This window comes from Gekko japonicus, unplaced genomic scaffold (genome assembly GCF_001447785.1).
Source record: "Gekko japonicus isolate JY-2015 unplaced genomic scaffold, Gekko_japonicus_V1.1 scaffold26, whole genome shotgun sequence".
Taxonomy (NCBI): domain Eukaryota; kingdom Metazoa; phylum Chordata; class Lepidosauria; order Squamata; family Gekkonidae; genus Gekko; species Gekko japonicus.
Window position 1 is genome coordinate 1,128,897 of NW_015174844.1, and position 19,320 is coordinate 1,148,216.

General features: G+C 41.1%; 1 protein-coding gene across 1 annotated transcript in view; it reads right to left on the reverse strand.

Annotated features, from left to right (window-relative positions):
• Window positions 1–9,292: 9,292 nt before the first annotated feature.
• TPCN2 (two pore segment channel 2) overlaps window positions 9,293–19,320 on the reverse strand; it is a 37,842-nt gene continuing 27,814 nt past the window's right edge. The window contains exons 20-25 of the mRNA XM_015424412.1: window positions 18,531–18,604; window positions 16,332–16,422; window positions 16,120–16,202; window positions 15,557–15,638; window positions 14,295–14,380; window positions 9,293–11,269 (exon numbers count right to left, since the gene is read on the reverse strand). Coding sequence (XP_015279898.1) covers window positions 11,191–11,269; window positions 14,295–14,380; window positions 15,557–15,638; window positions 16,120–16,202; window positions 16,332–16,422; window positions 18,531–18,604 — 495 coding nt within the window. The 3' untranslated portion in view covers window positions 9,293–11,190. The remainder of the gene's footprint in view (window positions 11,270–14,294; window positions 14,381–15,556; window positions 15,639–16,119; window positions 16,203–16,331; window positions 16,423–18,530; window positions 18,605–19,320) is intronic.

A 19,320-nucleotide genomic window follows, 5' to 3' on the forward strand; every position in this document is an offset into this window, starting at 1 on the left:
CCTGGAGAAAATTGCTTCCTGACCCCAAAGTGGTGATTGGCATTTCCCTGGGCGTGTAAGAAAGGGCCATGAGAACGAAGCACTGATGCTAGTTTGGTATAGTGGTTAAGTGCGTGGACTCTAATCTGGGAGAACTGGGTTTGATTCCCCACTGCTGGATGACCTCGGGCAAGTCATCATTCTGTCAGAGCTGTTCTTGAAAAAGAGCAGTTTCTGTCAGAGCTCTCTCAGCCCCACCTACCTCACAGGGTGTCTGTTGTGGGGAGGGGAAGGGAAAGGAGTTTGTAAGCCACTCTGAGACTCCAAATGAAGGGCGGGGTATACATCCAGTCTCTTCTTCTTCCTTCCCTCCCTTCCTCTCATGATCTGCCTAAATTCACAGAATCAGTATTGCTGTCAGATGGCCATTTAGCCTCTGTTTAGAAACCTCCAAGAAAGGAGAGCCCAACCACTTCCTGAGGAAGCCTATTCCACTGAGGAGCTGCTCTGTCAGGAAATTCTTCATAATGTTCAGCTGAAAACGCTTTTGATAATTTAAGCCCATTGGTTCTAGTCCGACCTTCTGGGGCAACAGAAAACAACTCTGCAACATCATCTATATGACAGTCCTTCAAGTACTTGAAGATGGTTATCCTATCACCTCTCAGTGGTCTCCTCTCCAGGCTAAACATACCCAGCTCCTTCAACCTTTCCCCATAGGATTTGGTCTCCAGACCCCTCACCATCTTTGTTGCCCTCCTCTGACCACGTTCCAGCTTGTCCATATCCTTCTTAAATTATGGTGCCCAAAACAGAACACAATAGTCTAGGTGAGGTCTACACAGAGAAGAGTAAAGCGATACCATCACTTTGCGTGATCTGGATATTATACTTAAGTTGATACAGCCCAAAATCTCAATTGCCTTTTTAGCTACTACATCACACTGCTGGCTTACATATCAGCCGATCCAATCATCACAAGTAGTCTGCTGAAATGAAGCAAAAACTAAAGAATCCAAATGATGTGGTTTGTATGCATTATGAAAACGTATCAGTCTGCATGATTTTCTTCAATTAACCTAATTTATTTCAAGGTTTTCTATCCCGTGTCAGCCAAAGGTTTATCTTCTCTAGTATTCTGTCTTCCATAGCGGTCAACCAGATGCTCCTTGAAAACCCACAAGCGATGGCACAGATGTAGGACTGCCAGCCTTCTGGTGGAACTGGGAGATCTTCCAGAATCACAACTGATTCCCAGACTACAGTGATCAGTTCTCCTGGAGGAAATGCCTGCTTTGAAGGGTGGATTCTACGGCATTATGCCTTGCTGAGAGTCCTCTCCTCCCCAAAGACCACCCTCCCCAGGGTCCACCCCAAAATCTCCAGGAATTTCCCAACCCAGAGTTGGCAACCTTTCACAGAAGCCAAAGCCTACTCCTGGTATTGTCTCTAAATTATCGGTAGCCAGAGGTACCCTGCCTCTGAACAGAGACTCCATTGGGCCATCATGACTAGTAGCCATGATTATCCTACTAAATCTATGGGCAGAGGATCAGCTTCCTAAGATACGTGAAGATCTGATCCTAATTTTAATAACAGCAGCCAAAGCAGCCATAGCTCAACAATGGAAAAATAGGAATGCCCCCAACTTGGACCAGTGGCTAGACAAAGTATGGGACTACTTTACACTAGAAAAATTCACAGTATATTCAAGTAAATCAGTTGAGAGGAACTTGCTTCTTGACCCACTTGACAAATGGTTTCCTTTTCTAGAAAAGGTAGAAGCAGAGAAGATCATAGACACGAAATGGGCTTTATTCACTATTGAGTCGAGGCTAAATTAATCTATATTATGAGTGCTAACTAATTTCAGTATTTGTTCCCCTGTATTTAAGTTTATTTGTGTGTATTTTGCTTCGGTATAGAATCTACCCTTTTAATGTAATTGTGTTTCTTGGACTAACTGATCTTTGCAGATGTATAAACTTAGAAAACCTCAATAAAATGTTCTTAAAAAAAAAAAAAGACTAGTAGCCATGGATGGACCTATGAATGTGTCTCATACCCTTTTAAAGCCGTCTAAGAGAACAGCCATCACTACACCCTTGGCAACAAGTTCTATGGGTTACCTGTGCATTTTGAGAAGGACTTTGTTCTGCATAATGCTTTATAAGCTTTCATGATGCCCCCTTTAATCAACTCTTTTTTTTCTAATTGCAAGTCCCAAACTTCTAACCCTTTTCATATGGAAAGTGCTCTGTCCCACATATCTGGCTCACAGAAGGCATTACATAACCATTGAGGCACAGCATCACAGATCAAAAAAATTTAAATGTAGAGTTTAATTTCCAGGAAGCTGATTTCTTTTGCCATTATACCATCCTGTTTCACTGTGCTTCTATGGAATTGCAATGTGGATGCATGGTGTACCCAGCCTCTTCCCTCTCCACATCAAATAAAGTTAGTTGAGAACTGTAATCCTGCTTCCAACAAGCATGGATAACAAGTATTTTTAAAAAATCCAGACCCTTCCTAGGCAAGTTAATGTTTGCACTGTACTAAGTGGATTAAACATTACCTGAACTGCCCAAACACTGTAGTTGTAGGGAAGGCCTAGTGGTGGGGGCATGGCTGCAACACAGGAGATAGTGTGTCAACTGTACCAGATATGCCTGCTGGTAGGAATGGTACTGGTGCTAGTCACAGCCACAAAAGGGCTGTCTGCCAGTCGCCTTCTCATTAAAGAAGGGCCTGCCAAGAAGGAAGTACTGTTTTTCTGTGTGTGCGTGCACAAAATTTCATGCACATGTTAAAATACTTGGATGGGACATTTTTCATAAAGGGGCCCAGGTCACAGAGAGACGTCTCGGAAAATATTCTTCATTGGCATCATTTGTCTTAACACTGAAAAGAACAAATTACCTTCAGACTTTCATTTAATTAAGGGGTCAACCTTCCAACCCCAAAAGTGGGTATATGATGTTTATGATGTCTTCATTAATTCTCCTGGGCCTGACCCTTACTCTTAGGAAGGCAACTGTCCTTTTTAGCAAACCTATAGAATCCAAAATCCTGTCTTCTCATAGGACTTTAATGAGGTTAATGGCTTCCTTGGCCGACAGGTGTTGCTGCCCCCCACAAGCTAGGGTTAGGGCTTAACCGTGAGGCTGGCAATGAGTGTCTGTTGCCCAAACCTAATGCAAACAAAGCAGGTGCTTTTCTTGTGGATTCAGCCAGGAGCCTGATTGAATTACATCTGGAAAGAATAGCTTAGCTTTTTTCATGAAATTCAATTACAGAAAGAGAGAGGTGGCACCTTCTGTGATGGTGACGAGTCGAAAGGACAATCTGCTCTTCTTGTGGCCCCCCTTCTGTTAGCTACTTTGATCTGAGTTTTATTGTCTGGGTTTAACACCTTCACCTTTAATTCCAAACAGAGGAGGTCTTTACAGCCCATTTTCTATAGCAAGGATTGTTCCAGGCTTTTTAATAGGAACCCTCAATTATCCAGGAAGCCAGAAACTAAATACACATAGTTTTGGTGAAATATAAGATTATTCTCACCAGTATTAAAACAGGTAGGAGAGGCCACATTAAAGACTCAGGTTTTACTTTCTAAGACTATTGCTTAATAAAAAGCACACTGGCAACAGCTCAGCAGCACATTAGGGCTGGAACCAGTTCAACCCAAAATGCAGAAAGGAGATGTAACTGAGTAAAATAATACAAGTTAGACAGGCTCCCGAACTCACCTCAATAAGATCTTTATTGTAAAGAGCTACCGCCATATTGACGTGACCCAAGGCAGTGGCAGTTCAACACTATAGTGTTACAGATTTGCATCACAATTCCCTGTGGAACAAAACCACACTCCTCCCCTGGATGAAAATGCAATCTAAGCTGCCAGAACCCAATCCTGTATTATAGTTCTCACATGTATTTTGGGACCCGAAGACAGTGGATTTGGAGGGCCATCTAGTCTGGCGTGCAAAATAACAAAAGACGATTGCATTTATTCTTTCATGAAACAACAGACATCTCCTTTAGGAAGGCAACCAGCAGAGTCTATTTTCTTGACCCTAACAGCTTTACATCTCCTCTCTTTTCCTTCTTATTTAATCTTTCAATTGTGCACACTAACTTCTTACATTTGGGTTAATATATGTATTATATATACACACACACACTTGTGCATGCACACACCAGATAGATACATGTCCTAGATAAATAAGAAAAAAAACAAATTATGACAAGATGGTCTGCTTTTGCAGAATTGTAGATATGAGTTTTGCAATTGTTTTCTGGTACAGGCACAAACATACACGTCCCAATATAAAGGTCATATGAAGCTAACACCCCTTTCTCACATTTAAGCCTTTTGCCTCCTTACTGAATGATTCACTCTTGCATTGTGAATGGAGATTCCTTTCCATACACAAATGCTGAACTTGCATATTTACACTCATACGTACATGGGGAACCATATTGTTGAAGGTATCTACAGGCTAAGGGGTGGGTAGGTGCTAATGTTTCAATAAGTAAAACTGGTGAAAAGTCTGAAACTGTTACTTGCCTGGGTCTGTGCCAATTCCATTCCTGTTAATGAGTTTCCTCCAGCCTATTCAACCGGTACTGACTAAATAGTAAATTAAGATCATGCTGGAATGATCTCCCCCCCCCCATTTCAAATATTTTAATTTTAAAAATATTGTCTTCAGTGCTAAAATATCTCTTTGCGTCCCTTGTTTTAATTCACTTGAGTTCTGCTCAAGCCAAAATTAAGAATGATGGGAGAAGGTCTGCATTCATAATGCAGGGATAAAGCAGCAATATCAATGAGGGAGGTCATCTAGGGATATGGAGACCAGTATTACCAGTATGGTGAAAACTCTCAGTTCTCTTTCCCCCATAACAAAATCAGTGGGTTTTAAATGAGTGTCTGGAAGAGGTTATTGGGTGCATGACAGCTGACAAGTGCTGAAGTTCTATCAGTCAATACCAGGAAAAAAATCCAGGATGAAGTAGTCAGCTGCATTCCTCCTAAAGGAGCAAGTTCATAGCTTGTGGGTGCTACTGGGGTGTGCTTGCAGATGGAGACAGGTGTCTGGTGTAGCACATGACACTTTTTATTTAATTTGGTTGGGACACGAACTGCAACTTTCCCTTGAGAAGTGAGATCTGACCACGGTAACCCATTCCAATCACAGCTAGGGACCAGGGTAGTTCACTGTAATAGGCTCTATATGGGTCTGCTCTTGAACACAGTACAGACAATTCAGGTGGGACAAAATATGGTGGCTAGATTAATTATTGGGGTGACTTACAAAGGAAATGCTATTATTGTCTTAAAATAATTATACTGCCTGGCAATTATTTTCTAAATACAACTCAAAAGTGCTACTTTTTCACTTTGAAGCCCTGAATGGCCTGGCACTGAATGGCCATCTCTTTCTGTAACAATCTGCCCACCAATTCATATCAGATCCTCAACCCTGCTCTGTGTGTCCCCACCTCCTATAGGTAGATAGCTAAAAAAATACTTGGCTCTGCATGGCAGCTTATCTTGGTCAAAAGGTACACAGCCATATTTTGCATTGTGGCCTGTGCTACTGTATAGTTACTGTAATCAGGATTTTACTATGTAATTTTTGCATCATTTAACATCTTATATTAATACTTACGCTTTGCTTCAGTTCTATTTTCAGATTTCTGGTTGGTTTTATTTTTATTTTATTAAATTTGTATCCCACCTTACCCCACAGAGTGGGCTCAGAGAAGTCACAACAGGTAAAACAACAGGTAAAAGCCCTGGCCGCATAGGGCTTTAAAGGCCATTACCATAACCTTGAAATGGATCTGGTTCTCAATTGACAGCCAGTGAAGTTGGCATAGCACTAGCTGAATGTGCACCCACACAGACATTGCCATCAGCAACCACACTGCCGTATTCTGCAGATTCCGAATCAGGTTCAAGGGCAGCCCCATGTAGAGCGAGTTACAGTAATCCAGCCTGGAAGTGACCATTGCATGGATCACTGTAGCTAAGTCCCTGGAGGTGAGATAAAGAACCAGTTGCCTGACTAGCCAAAGATGATAAAAGGATGATCTGGAAACAGCGGTGACCTCCATTCAAAGCGAGGCATCCAGGATCACCCTGAGGCTCCTCAACCTCAGTGTTGGTTTCAGTGGCACCCCACCAAGCACTGGGAGCCAGATTCCCAATACCACGTTCCCACAGCTCTAGCACAGGATCTCTTTCGCTAGATTTAATTTCAGCCGACTCTGCTGTAGCCATCTAGCCACAGCCCCCAATGCCTTGCCCAAAACATCTGAGGCAGAATCTGTCCATCCATAAAGCTAGGTGTTATCAGCATATTGATGGCATCCCAGCCCAAACCCCCAGACCGACTGGGTGAGAGGGTGCATATAGATGTTAAACAGCATCAGAGAGAGGATTGACCCCTGCGGCACACCACATTCCAGTGGGTACTGCTGAGATATCCTCTCCCCAAGGGCCACCCACTGTCCCTGACCATGGAGAAAGGAAGAAAGCCATTGTAAAGCAGTACCCCTTATCACTGAGGCAGCAAGGCAGTGGGTCAAAAGATCATAGTTGACTGTGGCGAACGCTGCTGTCAGATCAAGAAGCAGCAGCAGCGCCGACCCACCTTAATCCAGGTGTCTACGGAGGTCATCCATAAGGGCAACCAGTGTGGTCTCCGTCCCATGGCCAGGGCGGAAACCAGACTGGAATGGGTTCAGGATGGAGCCATCATCCAAGAAGTCCTGGAGCTGTACTATACAAATGCTATTGCATTGTTTTAGTGGATGTCCCATCCTGTTGATTGTATTGACTTACTCAGTGTAATCCACCTTGAGTCCCAGTGAGAAAGGCGGACTATAACTAATGCAAATAAATGATAAATGAATACATGACGTTTTCAAGTGACCTTCAAGGGCAGCACTGTGTGGAACTACAGGATCAGCACAGCCAACTCAGCATAGCACAAGCCGCAAACGATAGAAGGTGCTCTTAGTAAGTATTCCACCTCTTATAACAACAAGACCAGGTACAAGAACACTCCCAAACTCTTCACCTGATTTTAAGTAATAACTAATCCCATTCAGGATTGTCCGATCAGTACCTTCTAAAAAACTGGCTTTCCCAATTAGCAACATCATCATGCTTGTCTAGATTCCTTTTCAGCTTTTTCCCCTTAGCCTCTTGACTAGGCACTGGAGGTTCTCTCAAAGAAATACAAAGTTGGTTATCAGCCTCATTCAGCAGTCTAACACATACATAGAGGAAAGGAATGTGAACAGAACCTTGAAGACTCCACATGTTAAATTCCACACTACTGAATTAGCATCTCCAGTGTAAAGTCAGTATCCTATCAGACAAAATCACCCAAACACTGTCCCTACAATTTTAAACTTAACCAGCAAACACTCCAATAAGATATAATGATCAGCTGTGTCAAAAGTCAATAAGAATTAAAATTTTCTCTTAACCATTTGTCTATGCAGATCATTGACCAGAGCTAATAAAGCTGTTTCAGTTTCAAAAGCAGAACTGAAGCCTGACTCAAGAGAATGAAGGGTGGATGGATTTCAAGGCTTTGGGTTTTTTTCTTTAAATAAATGAAATTATCTGTTCCTTTATGCTCACCAAATGGTATTTTTTCACTGTTGTAGCCTCACCTTAGAAGCTCTTTGACCAGCCTTTACACACAATGCTATTTCTGCATCTCAATGTATTAAACATCCCTTTTATGTCTTGCATGATTCATTATGCGTTTCAGTCTCAGAACTTGTGCCAACTCTTTCATTTATAACTTGACACAATAGTCATATAACATGTACAAGCTTGTATATGAATGTACCTGTACATGAACTATGTACTACATAACAGTAGACTAAAACATTTACTAGAACACTTACATAATTTACTATGCCACTTTTTTTGACATGCCATGATTCCCCCCAAGCAAACTTCCATCCAATAAGCAGCTTGTACTGGCTGCAGGACATCTTCTGATCATTGAGAAAGCCATTCCTGTTTCATCCTAATGAGATAATCAGGCTCCACCAACATAATCCTTAACACTTGCCAGTGTCCACTGGCAGAGCAGCATAGCATTTCATTCAGACATTAGCTGCTGCAGGCAGGATAGATTTAACAACACTGTGTACAATAAGCTTCCAGCCAACTAGACCCCCCCCCAAAAAAAAAGTATCAGGGACTTGTGCCCATTTCTTTCAATCTTGTTTCATGCCAGCATCCCGAGGAAGAAAACCTTTAAAGTGCTGGTTTTGCTTCAATCAGGATAACTTTTGAATTACAGAAGCTCTTACACTAATAGCTAAAGATGCCATTTGGTAATCACTTGATAGACCAAAAGTACAGGCATGAATTCTTTGAATTCACAATATATTTATTTTAAGTCTACAAACCCTTATCAAGTATCCAGATTATTACATATTTTGTCTTAACTATCATTTACTTGAAATATAAAAAGGAGGTTGTGCGTTTGGAAAGGAAAAATCTCACTTTCCATGAAAATGATTTGGGATAATCATCAATACATATTATATAATAAGTTCTTGGTGCTGCAGAAGTGAGCATGCTCCAATATCTTGTTTGCATACACAAGTGCTATTGCACCTTACGACAGCTGCAGGTACATTAGAGACTGAACACAAAAACATATTGCAGGTTGTTCTCTAAGGCTTTTTGCTTAGAAAACAGATCCAATAAAATGGGAGATCCTCCCAACTAAATATGGTAACACTGAAGATGTTAACATTAAGAGTCTACCTTCTCCACATGCTTAATAAACCAGTGGGGGAAATATTCCCTTTAGAGATCAAATTTGTATAACGTTTTAATAATCTAATATTTACATATATTTTCCAACGTCCCTGGATGGCCATTTTTCATATGGCTCATCTATTCCCTGTTACTAAAATAACCCGTATTATTAGTAAAATAAATCAGTGTTAAATAATTCTCAGGGAATTCAGTCCCAAAAATATGCCATATAAGGGGGACAATTTTCACCAACTGCTTGTAGGTGCAATATAACAGCTACTGCAAGGCTGGGTCTCCAATATGTTGCTGAAATCATCTTTTATGCGAGCTGTTCAGTGCGTACATAAGCCTCTTGCCACAATGTTATGTATAAAATCCATCCATAGTAGTTTTAAAAGAGCCAAGAAAGCCATGGAACAACTTTAGACTCCACATGGGGCGCTTCCCTACATTTTTAACATGTAGAAACAAAAGAAATGACATGTCTCTTGTTGTCTCCAAAAATATTTTACTGTATTCACAGTAATTACATTCAAGTATCTGCATTCTTAATACAGGACTGGTACTGATACAGCTTACAGTAGCTTATTGAACACATTCAATTCAATATACAACAATTCATAAAATATAGACTATATTTAGTGGTTTCTCTATTAAAAAAAGGTCCCAGGGGACAAAGGAATGAAATTTATATTGCATTGGTAGACTGGGCAAATAATACTGGCCAAATGGCACCACTGCAAAGAAGAAAGGGGGAGAGACAAGAAACCCAACTGTTGGGGTGAATACACAGAATGCTTGTTGTGCTAAAAACAACATAATGCTCAAAAAAGAAATTGAACAAACCAATATGTAAATTAGATTTTTATCACAAATTGTGGGCAACTTCCTAAGCACTGGATGAAGGAGCAGCTCCACATGGGCCAAAGTTTTTCTTTAAAAACTGCTCTAAATGGAAGCTGCTTTTACCTTTGTCGAATGAGATTTGATACCTAGTCAGTGTTCCAAACACTGATAGCCTGTCTAGTTTTACTTTGCATGGATGATAACCCAAAGTTTCTCTCTATGTGGTTTTAGAGGGAAATTTGAACAGCCTCAAGATCCTGGAAGTAGTTTTCTAACCCTAACCAGATTCCAAAGGCACAGCAGATTGATAAAGCTAGCAGGCACCACTCCAGCAGAAGAATACAACTGCAAACAGTGCACATGGACACAGTGCTTACTCTGGAGCATAAAATAATTTATCCAATCAGAAAGGGTCCCCTCCCCAATGCTCCTTATTTATATAAAAAACCCTTATAAAAACCATAATGGCCTCAATCTAGAGTCATAATCCACAAGGTACCGCACATGATTAGTGGTCCAAAATAGCACACATGGATAGGTATTGTCCTTCAAAAAGAGGAGCATCCTCATTAAAACAATGCACTGGCAGAAGTGCATTAACACTGGATACCTCAAATCCAGGCATGTACTGCAATGCAGACATGTTCTCAGGTGAGCATCCAGTTTGCATGCATGGTTCACAAACCTGTAATGGCAACTGTGTAAGTGAGCCTGCTTTTCATGAACATGGCTGCCTTGTTACATCAAGGCACCTGACTATGCAATACACAACCACAATCCACTAAGTTCTACAACTGTATAGCTGCTAATCATTTCAATAAGGCACCGGCAGGGATTGTGTAACATTCACTGAAACTAATGAAGGTTAAGCATCTCCAATGACCACAGTGCCGCAGCCTTCCAATCACTTAACTCAGAGCAGTCCCAAGAGTAGTCCTTGAGTTCAAAGCTGTAATGATTGTGATTATCCTTCATGCTAACCATAGGTTAACTATTTTCAAGTATTGTCAGGATGATGGCCTCTTATTTCAATTCCAAAATTAAGCATAAAAACTCTTCTTGCTATTGGGAAAAAAATCACCTGTATTTGTCAAAATGTTTTGTGGATTTTAAGGAACTGTTCTTGACACAGCAGACAATGAACACTGAAAAAATCAGCTAAGTTATTTACAGGGTTTAAAAAATAGATATAAGCAATAAGTCAGTGTAGTGGTTATGTAACTTCCATAGTTTCCATTGTAAAGTGCAATGTAATTGTCATACATTTCCCTTCCTTACAAGTAGTTAATTGCTCTGTCAATTTGTCTTCCAGACTTTTAAAGTGACGGTGCCATGGTCCCATTAAAAAGCTGAAATAAAATCATATTCAAATTAAAATATTTTTTTAAAAAACAAAAATATGTTGGTCCCTAAAGATCTTATATTGCAGGAAGCATTCAAAACTAAAGTCAAAGATGAAACACTTCTTTCAAAAAAGAGTTGCAGTCTCTTTCTTTCAGCTGTAACACCTGCACAGAGGTGTGCAAAAATCAATTGCTGCTTGCACCAAGGGATCACCTGCGTAGATCCATATGTGGATGCTGATAAAGAGTTTCAATCAGCTCTTCCTCTGTAGGTTCTTCCAAAACATCCCTACAAGGCAAAGGAGGATGCATTAGAAGTCATAGATTCTGCAGAACTGCTGTCACTCCAGTATGGCTGGGTCTGAGGAATAGTTAATACCTCCTTGACAGAAGGGGTGGTCACCCCGGCCTTGAAACAGGCTGCAGTGCATCCACTACTAAAGAAGCCTACCTTGAACACAGGAGATTTCAATAAACTATCACCCAGTCTCAAATATTCCATTCTTGAGCAAGCTGTTTGAACATGTGGGTAACTGGACAACTTTGAGCTTTCCTGGATGAGGCAGATTGCTTTGATCCTTTCCAGACTGGTTTCAGGCATGGTTTATTTTATTTGTTTTTATTTTGCAAAATTTGTATTCTATCTTTCTGCTTTCACAAGGGCATTTTCAGTGTTGCCCCTTCTCTTTGGAATCAGCTCCCTGGGGAAGTTTATGCCCTGTAGGATCTTCCAACATTCTGTAGAGAATGTAAGACTGCTCTGTTTCGTGCAGCCTTTGGTTAACATGATGAACTGGGGAGCTGGCCAAATGTTTTAATCCCCCCCCCAATAATTTGCGGTCAAGTTGTTGTTTTTAATTGTTTTCATTCCTCTATTTATTGCATTTATATATTTGTATTGTATTTGTATCTCTTGCATTTTAAATGCTGTAAGCCACCCCAAGTCCCCTGTGGGGAGAGTGCATGCAGCTGTAAATCAAATAAATAAATAAATACAACTACTAAAACCGTCAAAAACCCCTCATTATTAAAACAATTAAAACCAGAGCTAAAACACATACAAAACAATAACTACAATTAAAAACGATGGACGGAAAGGAGGGATCACTGAGGGGATGCCAAATGATACCAAAAAAAAGTCTTCATCTGCTGGCAGAAGATGGCAACAGAAGGGGACAGACTAAGGTGGCAACAGAGGGGAATAAAGTTCCAGAGTTTTGGTGCCACTACTGTGGAGGTTGCCAACCACCTAATCTCAGAAAGCAGGGGCACCCAAAGCAGGGCATCTGAAGATGAACATAGTGGTTGATTAGGTTCATAACAGAGTAGGTGGTCCTTAAGGTATGTTGGTCCCAAACTATATAAGGCTTTAAAGGTCAGCACCAACACCTTGAATTGTGCCTGGAAATAAATTTGGAGTCATTGCAGATGGGTTATGGGACTAAAATGGATGTGGTTGCCACAATGGATTATCTGTGTTGAGAGATGGACAGAGGGAGTGAAAGCCTTCGACAACATATGGACAGAGGGAGTGTTATCCTTCTGGACCATCTTTCCAGGCTAGGACCAGGAGGCACTGACCTGCAATGGTTCTGGAGGGTAGGTTTCAAAAAGTGGTGCTGGAGGACTGGTGTTCAGCTCTTTAGCTTCTGGCCTGAGGAATTCTGCAAACCTCCATCCTGTCTCATATGCTTTTCAGCACCTATATGAAACTGCTGGGTGAAAGTATCTAGAGATTTGGCCTAGGTTGTCACTAATATGTAGACAACACTCAGTTCTATCGCACATTAGTAATCACTCCTTCCTGCCCTATGTTTAGCATTTTTATGTATGAATATTATATTGTATTGTATGTGGCTCAAGTGGTTAAGACGCTGACTGCAGGCTGTGGAAGGTCAGTAGTTCAGCAGTTCAAGACCCGGGTGCCGCAAGATGGGGTGAGCTCCTGTCTCTAGTTCCAGCTCCTACCAACCTAGCAGTTCGAAAGCAAGAAATTGCAAGTAGATAAATAGGTACCACTTCGGTGGGAAGGTACCAGCGTTCCGTGCGCCTTGGTGTTTAGTCATGCCGGCCACATGACCACGGAAACGTCTTCGGACAGCGCTGGCTCTTCGTCTTTGAAACGGAGATGAGCACCACAACCCTAGAGTCAGACTCGACTGGCTTTCGAGCAAGGGAACCTTTACCTTTATGTGTATTTTAACTTGTTCAAATGATTCAAATTGTTCTAATGATTTTTCCAGTTATACTGATTTCTAACATGTATTTTTATTATGTTTGTTTTTAATATGTTAGCCATCTGAGTAGCTCTAATGAGGACAGAAAGACCCAGTACACCACTGCACTGGTGCACACTTAATTAGTTTGTTCAAATACGTATGTACTTCATGCTAAGAAAATCTTCTATTACTATCCCACACTTCCTTGCAAAGAGTATAAAAAGCGTGCTACATTTCAAAAGGTCGCTTTATCTTCTGTTTAAAATCAGAGGGATAAGAGGAGTTACTAAATTATGAAACTGTATGTACAACATCTGTAATACTGTTTCATTTGGGAAGTTCTGATCTTCCAGTTTAATTTAGGCGGTTCTGATCTTCCAGTTTAAGATGTACTCCTTGAATCTTTGACCGACTTGCTTAGGGACCCTGCCAGGAAAAAAAGGTAGCAAAACTACTTCTGCAGCGGAGCTTGACATAGAATCTAATCTGGCAGGATCTGATCTGACTTGCTACATAAAGTATGGAAGATGGCTAATAGAATACAAACAGGCTTTGACAGCTATGCAGACCTGTTGTTTAAATGGGACAGAATACCAGGACCCGAATGTGATTGTGGTGCAGCCCGTCAAACTATTTTCCATCTGTCACAGGAATGTGTGTGTCATGCTTTCCAGGGAGATTTGACGGAGCTCTTTGAACACTCCCCAGCTGCAACTGAGTGGATTGAAAATTTAGATATTAGTATTTCGGGGGATTGCCCAATCAATCTGCATACCCATTGTACCAACTTGGTTCTGCATTTTATATTATTATATGCTTCCTGTGTGTAACTCTGCCATATGATAAATAATAAATAAATAAATCTGGCAACATACCAGAAAAGATGGCCTCATCACTATACAACTAGGAGTAGCATTTACTGAACTCAAAGTACAGCCAATTTTAAATTGTGTAAAACACCCGGCCTCTATTTACTCTGCATCTTGAGGCCAGAACCATTCACCCAGCCTTTGAGGAATTTCCTTGGTAATGAAATTAACCACACATCCTCCCACCACCCCCAAAAATGTCGTTTGCCCTAGATAGCTAGCTCACCTAAACAGGAGTTCCACTGTCATTTGGTATTCAAATTTTGAGAGAGATGGATGATTGTTGCGACGATCCCACTTGTGAATAAAGTTCTATAATTGAGAAAGAATAGAATAAAAGTTATCAGGAAGTCTTCTGCTGACTTACTTGCATAAATACCGGGTAGGTGGACTAAAGTGCGAGCAACATCTCTATTAGAGAAAGCTACTCATGGGAAATCCCAGCAGCAACTTTTATAAACTGGGCATGCTGGGAAATTCACTTATCTAGATTTCACTGATGCTACTGCGGGGAGTTTCATAGATTGCCCTCATGCAAGCAGTTTTATTGTGCAAGAGAACCATCCAAAAGACCATTTGAACTGAGCAAGTCCCACAACATAAGGTGGACCGGGCAAGGCAGTGACTTCTGGGGCTCATCTGAAGCACCACTTGCTAGGTGATACTGCAGACCCAGCAGCCAATAACTGCACTGGCATGGGGAAAGTGCAAGCTTTATGGTAACGGAAAGGTCAATTCTTCCTTGCTGTAGTCCAACCACTCAGAGAAATTTCACTGGTGCTTGTGATGTGTAGGAGAAACCTGGTTTCAGTCTGTGCCTGAGTAATGGAACACAACATGGCTTCTCTTATGTTCTTATGCTCTAACCTCATCTGCAGCCAAAGAGACTCCTGCTGTTTGACAACCACTGTGCTAGCCCAGCCCAGCCTCTTGCAGCTCTGCTCACATTATTCATAAAGCAACAGGTGTAGCTTTCCATGCACCTAGCGGACTTTGTGATACTGCCTTCCCCACACAGACCACTGCCCTCTCTAAAAAAATCAGTTCAAAAATATGGTCTTCCAATGGCTCTTTGAACTATAGCCAGAAAACAAAATCCAGCTCCCAGTGTATTTAGTCAGGTATCTACATGAGGTCTTGTTCTAGACATTTTTTTATTCCAAAAACTCAGCGAACCTTTGGAAAGAGCACAGACACAATATGAGAAACTGTTGCTAGAAAAACAACATAGAAGATTCACTGGTAGATACCCCTGGTCCCAGACTTTATTTGCTTATTTCATGCTAATCCTTTTATCCTTTCTCTGCAACTCTAAGTTCTAGTAGCTCTTTTTAAAGTGAAAATTAACCGTCAGAGAAGCCTAACAACAAAGTATAGGACAAAGTCCTGCCTATCCCATTTATTCATTCCGAGGGTTACATGATCATAACATATGAATTCTATTATGTGCATGAAATCCACTGCATCTAAGGGTGACCTGAACTTTACCTCCAGGAGTAATGCAATGAACAGATTGACCCACATGACGGAGGAAATCAGCCACCAGGCAATGAAGTACAATTTTGACCATCTGGAAAGAGAAACAATTTAGGAAAAAACAAAAGAAAATCAAGATGTGCCTATTAATCCAAACTCATGAACTGCCCATTCAAAGTTAGTGTACCTTGATCCTATGAGAGGCATACAAATGGCCTACATGCAAGTGGATAGCATTAACTTCAAAGGAGGAAACCCACAGAACACTTCTTTTCAAATTCTATAACACAGCACATATTGATCCCAGAATTCTCTACACATGAAAGCTGAAGAGCAGATCTCCCTTGACTTCCCTTTTCTGACATTTACACTGCTAGTGTAAATGGATATGTTCAGGTCTGATACACAACTTATGAACCATTTTCCACATTTTGGCAAAACCGGCTCACCCAACCTCCTAACCCAAACTGCAGGTATCGTCTTGATCTGAGAGACCTACTCTCAGAAAAATTGAGAATTCCAGGTTCTATGGAGATGGGAATGTCTGTCAAATGCAGTTTCAGTCCATTACTTACGGAGACGTAAATCTGGAAAATGCATCCAAGAAAACGTGCCAATTATTCACAATCATCACATCCCACAGGGTCACCACTGCTGCCTGAGACAAAAAAATTAATAGTTATCATTATTCTAAATCGTGATTTTTAGAAAACATAAAAATGTAGCGATTGGGGGCAAGCAAACTCATAATAGATACAACTACAGGGACCAAAATGAGCACACTCACAGCAAAGTCATCGAAGTTGTTTGGCCAATACTCCAGTTGTTCGAAAGTACCACACTGAAAGGTGGTGTTACCAGATGTCATGTTCACAGCGCTGCAAAAAGAAAGTTATTTAAACATTGCCTTCAATACTGCATTTATTTATTTATTAGATTTCTAGGCCGCCCTCCCCTGAGGGAAGGGCTCAGGGTGGCTTACAACAGGGATATACAATAAATATATAACTTTAAAAAATTAAAACCAACAAAAAAACAACAGTCCTTAATAAAAATTTTATCAATTCCAGATGGCTATCAGTTAGAACTCCTGGTATGGAAAATCGCAGACCTCCCAGAAAAGACTTGTAGAATATGGGAGGGGGCAACATATGAGGTAAGAGGGGTATAAGGGTGCCAGATCACAGAATTATGTTGTTGCTGTCCTCAGCTGAAAGCCTGGCGGTACAACAGGTAACAAATCCTGCAGGGCTCGGATGTTCTCAGGAAGAGAGTTCCACCAGGCAAGGGCCAGAGTTGAGGACATAGATACGATGAAGTTCTGAGGCAGGACATGGTTAAGCCAGTTTGGTGTAGTGGTTAAGTGTGCGGACTCTAATCTGGGAGAACCGGGTTTGATTCCCCACTCCTCCACTTGCGCCTGCTGGATGACCTTGGGCAAGCCATAGTTCTGGCACAGCTGTTCTTGAAAAAGAACAGTTTCTGTCGGAGCTATCTCAGCTACCCCACCTACCTCACAGGGTGTCTGTTGTGGGGAGGGGAAGAAAAAGGAGTTTGTAAGCCGCTCTGAGGCTCCTTTGTGTAGTGAAGGGTGGAGTATAAATCCAATCTCTTCTCTTCTTCTTCTTCTTCTTCTTAAGAGACAGAGCATCTGCTTTACATGCAGAAAGTCCCAGTGTCAATCCCTGGCATCTCCATCAAAAAGGATCAGGTAGTGACTGATATGAAAGACCTTTGCCAGAAACCCTGGAAATCTGATGCCAGTCCCAATATACCATACTGACCCTGACAGACCTGGCTGAATATAAGGCAGCTTTTATCTACTCCCTCTGAGCATAATAACTATCTGACATTTCTTAAATAAAGAATTCTCAAGGAGTCTGAAAGCCTGGTAGCACAGTACTCTATTCTGAATAATGCACTTTCAATGCACTTTAGCAAATGCTTGCAAGTGGATTTTGCCACTTCACACAGTAAAATCCAATTGTAAAGTAGACTGAAAGTACATTATTCAGCATGTGTGAAGGTGTCCTTAACTACAATTTCTATGCCAAGGCTCAGGCTTGAAGAAATTGTAAAGAAAGACAACACCTCCTAGTGTATGCAAAGTTATTTTTCTTGACCACAGTTACTAGAACTAATGCCCACAAATTGAGGATTAGACAGCATTGCTTTTAGGTAGGCCTCAGCATCAGCAACCACAAAATCGAGTTGACAATGGATCAAGGTGGCTTTAGAGGCTGCCAGATATCTTCCCCAAAAACTTTTCAAGGAATGGTTGGGCAGGCAACTCCTGGAGATACTTCCTGCACTGAATATCTTACTTCAGGACCGGGGACTATACCTCAGTGAACCAATAGGCCCTACTCAATCATACAATTTAACACTTCAGTGAGACAGGCGCATAGATATAGCTAGTAGTGTCCCGTATAAGGATAGACTCTGCAACTGTAATCTTGGGGAACCCGATTCTGTTACCCACATTCTTTTTCGCTGTCCTAAATATTCCGCTATGCGCAATATCTTGATTCGTCCTCTCTTCCCTATGCAGAGAGACTTTCTGGATAGGGCTTTATCTTTTTTCCTAGCAGACAAGAGTCCAGCAACAACACTATCTGTCGCAGAATTTTTGACCTATGTATGGAAGTCAAGAGTCAAGAGTAATACTCTGTAAATCTTGTAAACCATGTTAGGACTGTTTTGTGTTTTTGAGATATTGGGAATTTTGATTGATGTTGTTCTTTGTACCTACCCTTAAACTCTCCCCTGTTTGATTTATCTATGGTATGCCAAATAAAGGTTCTCTGTTCTGTTCTAGTAGTGGGTGGGTGTCAAAAACCAGAAGGCCCAAAGCAGCTGTTTAATATCCCCATAGTATCACTGTGCTAGGAGCTATACAGAACACAGAAACATTATGGCTTCTACCCTTATTCCAAGATCAAGTAAGACTGACTGCAGGGTATAGATATTTAAACAACCATCTTACCTAACGTTGCCCACAGGAACAACAGCCCCCCTAAAGAGCGCTGTGCCAAGTAATGCAAATATGTAGAAAATCACCTGGGAACAATACATCAGAATCAGTTGCATTCTACTGCAAATTTAGCACACTGTAAGGTAAGTGGTGAAAACATATTGTCATGTTTTCAAGTCCATGGTTTCGCAGAACATACTAATATTTGTTAACTTTCATATTTTAATATGTCTGAAGAAGCAGTGAAGGTAGCAAAGCCTTAAGATAGTAATTATCCTTCAGGTTCACATATAACTTCAAGATCATTCAACTATTTTATGGCAGGATCTTCATGCAGTACTCTCCCCATGCACATTTCAAGGTGACACAGTTCCAGGACACTATCAAATGCTCTCCCAGAATATCCAAAGTGGCTCTTGATTAAATGCTTTGAGGACTGTTGCCCAAAGTTCTTAAATCACTCATTCATTAATAAACATACAAGGACACATGTGCATAAAAAGAGTTTGTGCACATGCAGCACACACTTATCATTCTTCCAAATAGCCAAATATCACATTACAGTTGCCAGAGTTCCAATGTCCAGCATTACACTGATTTAATTCAAGAGTCAAAATGGGCAAATTTCAACAAGGTAAGGATATCTATGAAGGGCAGAAAGGAACAGTTCAACTCTGTTCTGCCAGCAAAGAAATATGAGGCCGAAAGTTGCATAACTCCCAAAGCAGAGAAGGGAAAACTTGCTGTCATTTAGAGAGCAATGGAAAGCCACATGTGTTGTCATTGTGCAGTCACATTCCAA